This window comes from Centruroides sculpturatus, unplaced genomic scaffold, assembly GCF_000671375.1.
Source record: "Centruroides sculpturatus isolate CEXI.00-Female unplaced genomic scaffold, Cexi_2.0 scaffold11, whole genome shotgun sequence".
Classification (NCBI taxonomy): Eukaryota; Metazoa; Arthropoda; class Arachnida; order Scorpiones; family Buthidae; genus Centruroides; species Centruroides sculpturatus.
In genome coordinates, this window is record NW_019384501.1 from 988854 (window position 1) to 995209 (window position 6356).

Sequence of the window (6356 nt, forward strand, 5' to 3'; positions counted from 1 at the left end):
ATCAAATTGACCATTTGTTAAATTAAAATGTCCGAATTTTATAGATTAAACTTATTCATGATAACAACTATGGAGCTATTTACGCTCTGAAATATACGAAAGATAATGAGATGTATTGAGTGAGCAAACATTTCTCTTGAGAATGATTTATTTTTCCATTTAAAACGTATTAGAAACTTCATTTTATATGTGTTAAACCGTGTCTAGTTAGACAAAAGAGAAGAGGAAGTGCTCGTATTTCAAGCAAGAATTTCTTGCGCAATACAACTAATTCCAGAAACAATATTTAAACAAGTAAAGTACACTACAGATCGGTATATTTTTATGTAATAAAAAATAACAATCTTCTTTCCTCCTTAAGGGTAAACAGATCAGACCAACGCTGATTTTATATAATAAATGACAACTTATGCTTTTAATTTTGAAAGTTTTAGAAGGAGTATTGTGTTCTCAAGTAGTTAAAAAATAAATTTGTTTATAGTCATATGTCTAAGTTTATCCTCTGATGTTTTACAACCTTTAATACTTTAAGCGTCATAGCTTTCCCTAAATGTAAAAAATACTAAAAATTAAAGTAAGATATAGAAGATAAAACAAAATACTCTAAGTACAACAATCGCGTAACAATTCAATACTTCTAATTTTTACACAAAAACAATCAAACAATTGTTCAATTGTCGGGATCAACAATTCTGTTGCATATTTGTAAAATATTCATTTGGACGCTGGAAGAAGTATTTAATAATTTATATAGTATTTAACGTATACGTTTTAGATAAATTGATAAACAAAATATGCACGTTTTTGAGTTCAGAAGTTTTCCGGACAATGAATATAGATGTAGATATTGCGGACTAGTGTTTGATTCGTTAGTATCGTTAAATAATCACATTAATAAAACTCACAAGAGACGATATAACGATTCTCGTTCAAGTGGATCATTCAAAAGAGAAGAATGCGGAATAATATACGAAGAACTCTTTAACGTAGACAAATGCATTATTCTGCCTAATTCATCTTTTGACGTATGTATTGAAATATTCATTTTACTCATTTTACAATAGCGAAAGTTATAATGTTATTCCTAATTATTATATTGTGTTTTATTTCATTACTCCCATCCCTCCCGATTAAGCAAAGTACCTGAGGGTTCACGAACCACAATGTTACGAACTCCATAGTAAATCGGAGGAAAGTTACTTAAAAATAACACTGTGCACAATAATATTTATTTTACTACTACTTATCATGTCACAAGTAAAGTAAACAATGTAAAATACACAATACAATATAGGAAATATAGTTAAATTACCAAACTCTAAATCTTTACTCATGTAAAAACTACACAATAGCAATTAACATACAAATCACGCAGTTATTAATCATATACAAAACAAATGGTATTGTACATAACCACATCTGTTCCCTTTTTTCACTGTAAAAATGTAATGCATTAAATGTACGAGTATTTATTACATGATATAACCTTTAGATCTAAATTCTTAAATAAAGTTTAACTCTATGCATGCCGCCTAAAGTAAATTCAATATTAAAAATTAATTTTTGTATATTACTTTTTAGATGTACCACTATGGTAGATCACCCATGTGTTGCATTGCTTTATTGCTTTAATCCAGTATTGTAGAATTTTAGCGTTTACAGCCAAAATATGTTTGTAACTGCAAAATATATTTCATTCCTCAAAAATATCTTGTTTCTTATAGGAAATTTCTGCAATATTTGCAAAATTACAAATGGATCTTGAAAAATCAGAGGAATTAAAATCTGAAAATAAAACTGAAAAAAATTTCTTTAAAGTTTCAACAAAAATTAAAAATAAAGATGAAATAAAAGTTGAAGGTCCCGAAAAGAATGAAAAGAATGCAACAGAAGAAAAGCAGGATCCAGCAGAACTTCAGGACTTCTTTCTTGAAATCGAAGATAGAAAACCTGAGATCAATAAATCCTCAAACTAATTGAAATATTTAAATACCGCTATTGGCTGCAAAATTTTTAAAACCGCTATTGGCTGTATTTAATACTAATCTACTTCCTCTGAATTAATACAATTCATTTTTAAATTTCGCAAAACATTTTGTAAATTCAAAATTATACATATTTTAACAATGTCATTTAGTTTCATAAAATTAGTTCAATTTTAATGCAAAAGATTTTGTTTATTTTGTAATTTTCTACACAACTTTAATGTAGGCCTATAAAAATTTATCTTGTAAACAGCAAACAATTAAAGAGTATTTTATAAAAATTATCTAAAATTAAACAGAAAAAAAAAAGTATTTAATAAAATTCTTCCCATTAATTAAGCCAGTCTTGAGTAAGACGTCAATTGTTTCTTCTGCATTAGATTATACAGCAAGGGGCATTAAACCTTTTGATAGCCCTTTTTCTTTCTGAACAATCTCACTGTATCCAGCTGGTGTTCTTCTCACGTTGGAGTAAATAACCTGTGGTAAGCTTCTAGAACATTTTGTAATTTCATTCTTTCCCTTTCGGCTAGCGACGAACCCGAACAAAGTTTGTTATCCTTTTATTTCCCAACTGGGATTTGACCGTTCTGATTGCCTTTGGTGCAAAATTGTTATATCCCTCGAATACAACTGCGATGGGACGTACTTCTTGTATATACCGTTTTAATTTATCTACATGCACCCATTTCTTCGCTCCGTTTTCCATTTTTATCCTATAATTCCTGTCACGTTCTCTTTCCTCTATGATGTCCGTTTTTTTCCATCTGTCGCCAATTTTGCGGTAACAGAGTGATTTTAAAAGACAGAGTCACCTACTGCGAATTCCTTCTGTCTCGTACGCAAGTTCTAATGACTCGTGTACACTTGCTGTTTGGATTCTGCATTTCTCTTATCATAGTTATGAACTAATTTGATCCTTTCAGCTAGTTTATCTTAATTCTCTTTGACATCGAAATTTAAACTGTCCGATGGCGTAATGTCACCTGTCCATATACCTTTTATGATAGTTGAAGACCCGTTAGAGGTCTACTGTATAATGTTTCTTGAAGTGTCATCTCTAAAATACAGATAAAATAAAATATAAGGTTAAAACGTTGAGGTCAAACAGTACGTAAGTCTAATAACAATGCTTTTTTCTACCAGTTCTATGGTCGGTACCACCCAATTGTCTTCTTCACTCCAGAATCCAATGAATATAACCAAATTTAGAATTTAATTATGTTGTGTGTGTGTAAATACACTAATAAATATGATGTAGGTGAGCCACCCACACTATATACTGTGTGTTTGTATTTTTAAAGTACATGGAATCTGTTATTCATTATACAGTCGATCCCCCTATAAAACGGTAGATACGTTCCGTTCGTTATGAATCAATTTTCTAGGAATCACAGCCAATCACAGCCCGACACGTGTGAAGTTTACGGTCTACGGCTGTTTGAAAGGTTTTCTTCCATAAAATTAATCGATTCTAGACTAATCCGACTCAACATTTCCAAAATACATATATTTTTTTTGGAAATAATCCGTATAACCTACGCTATAAACAAAAAATTGTAGGATTACTTACCGAGTGTGCACCATTCGACATCGCCGTTGCTCAAGCCTGTTTTCGTCGCGGAACAGCGCAGCCAACCGCGGCTGCGATTTCTGATGTTATTTTTCTGTGAAAACTTCGTTGAACTTTGGAGACATCATTAATATAAATAATTTTAATCGCCGTTGAATAAGAAATGTTTCTTTCACAAGAAATGTATAAAATTACAGTGCTGTATTAGACTTACGGTACCTAATTTATATACTGTACAGATGATAGCTCGCCTAAACTGTCCGTAGCGTGGTGCTAGACGGCAGAAAGTATATATATAATTATAATAAAGTTACAATAAATTAAGTTAATATATAATTATATATACAGTACCTAATTTATATATAATTTATATATAATTATATGTACAGGCGATACTAAACTCAATTTACCCGCCTAAACTGTCCGCAGGGTGGCGCTGGACGGCGGAAAGTTGTTCGGCTGCCCGATGACGTTTTACGTAATTATAGGAATTTTTTTACCGTAGTGTAGGGATACCGCCACAATTTTTTCGTCGTCTTATAGGAATCGTAATTATAGGAACCCGTCTTATAGGGGATCTACTGTATTTTATCAACTTATATAATAGTTTTGCAATTATATTATCTTATAATAATATTATAATTTATATTATCGCTGTAATATTAGTCTTTGCAGAATTACAATACTGCTCAAAATAGTACAGTTGTCTATTGTGAAAATTAAAATACGCAAATTCATAGCACTAAATTCAAGGATAGACCAGAATAAAAGTAGCAATCATTTTTATACCGCAATTTTGAATTTTATTCTTATTATTCTTATTTTATTTTTATTCTATGTTATTGCCACACTATAGATTTACTCACTATCCTGTCTGTGTCAAGTAAATAGTGCAAACTTTGATGCTATTGTTACACTATGTTGGCAGATTCGTATAGTATCACCATGTGCTATTTTCTACATTAGTTGCAATGTAAGACAGGACACAGTACGTTTTTCTTTTTTTATTGTTTGATCTTCCGTTCTGCGAGCACTAACAAATTCTTTCTATTAGGTTCACACAATAGGGCGAAATTGGGGAAACCTGACTAGGACAACCCTACCATAAAATATTCGTGGAGTTCTTCAACCGTCTGGTCTCAATCCCAGATTCCTTAGAGCGTAGGCTGAAGTCTAAACCATGTCAGCCATTTGTTCCGCTAATACACTGGTGAAATTGAAAGTGTTACACCCAGATGGGATTAATGGAAATTCACGAAACTTGGTAAACATGTACAGGGGCATGCCCAGAAGAAATGAACACAAAATGAAATGAATTACTCAATGGTTTATTGCTGTTTGGTACATGTTTCAGTAAGTGGTATGCCCACCTTGAGCATGGATACACTCTTGGATCCTTGCAGGCGTTGAGTCAATAAGTGCTTGATTGTCTTGTTGGGGCATATCTCTCCATGCCTCCACCACTTTTGCAGTCAGTTGTTGTACAGTGCGCGCTGGATGGCTATGAGACCTAATCCGTCTACCCATGGCATCCCAGACTTGCTCTACAGGGATAAATCTGGAGAGCGGGTGGGCCAATCCATGATTGCGACACTTCGCAAGGCCTGTCTTCTGATGGCAGCAGCATCAGGACGGGCATTATCTTGTTGGAAGATACCGTTTTGGATGGTGTTCATGAAAGGTATGACTACTGGATGGATCGCCCTGTTCACATACTGGTGGGCGGTCATTGTGCCTTCAACAACCACCATCCCGGACCTGCTCTCGTAACTGATTGGCCCCCAAACGATGACATAAAACCATGGACCTCAGTGATACTCTGAAATCATAGCAGGGTAGGCCTCCAGCACGCTGGCGGACGTGTAGCCGACTATCACATTGGCCTAATCAGAATCGGGATTCATCATTAAACACAACTGTACACCATTCATGTGTCCAATTACGTCTAGCAGTGTAGCACACTACGTTAGCCATTGTTGGCGATGATAAGGGAACTCATTGCATGTAGGTCCGAGATTTTAGTCCAGCTTCAAGCAATCTGTTTAGAACTGACGTTGCACTATGTCCAGTCCTTCGGGCAATTTCACGATATGATGCTCCCATTTCTGACATGCCAATTATCTAACCTCTTTCAAAGTTAGACATTTGGATATACGGAGTTCTCACTCGTCGATACGACATAGCTAGTCACCAACAACCTCTGGATCAAAAAGAGTCATGTTCCATAACACAGTTCAACTTATAAACTAAGTACTACAGTAATTTTACATAACAAATGTTTCCATAATTTCCATACCACTGTATGTACTTCATTTAATTTTTGATCATTCAATACGCTTCAAAAATAGATTCTTTTGCCCGAATTTCATGTCTTCAACAATACTGGGTGGGTGTGACACTTTTAATTTTCGCCAGTGTAGATCATTCTATCCTCATTAATCAATAAATAAAATAATTAGAAGCGATCTATATGCGAAAGAATATTTTATAATAATTTTCGTATCTTCATTTAATGAGTAAACCTGAATCTTATTTTATAGACAAAAGTATTAATAAATTAATACAGGAACGTTTATCGTATTATTTTTAAATAAGACAATCAAACATAAGTTAACAAAGAAAATTAAAATATTTATTATATTTAATTACTTCGCATTGGTCCCATTTCTTCGCTCCGTTTTCCATTTTTATCCTATAATTCCTGTCACGTTCTCTTTCCTCTATGATGTCCGTTTTTTTCCATCTGTCACCAATTTTGCTCTAACAGAGTTATTTCTATATATATATAAATGGACATG

The 6356-nt window shown here is 33.3% G+C and overlaps 1 protein-coding gene across 1 annotated transcript; it reads left to right on the plus strand.

Moving 5' to 3' along the window:
• The first annotated feature begins 621 nt into the window (after positions 1-621).
• Positions 622-2178, plus strand: LOC111622049. Its single transcript, XM_023364360.1, has 2 exons — positions 622-1025; positions 1725-2178. The coding sequence occupies exons 1-2, from the start codon at positions 795-797 to the stop codon at positions 1974-1976; spliced, it is 483 nt and encodes a 160-aa protein (XP_023220128.1). The 5' UTR covers positions 622-794; the 3' UTR covers positions 1977-2178.
• The last annotated feature ends 4178 nt before the right edge of the window (positions 2179-6356 follow it).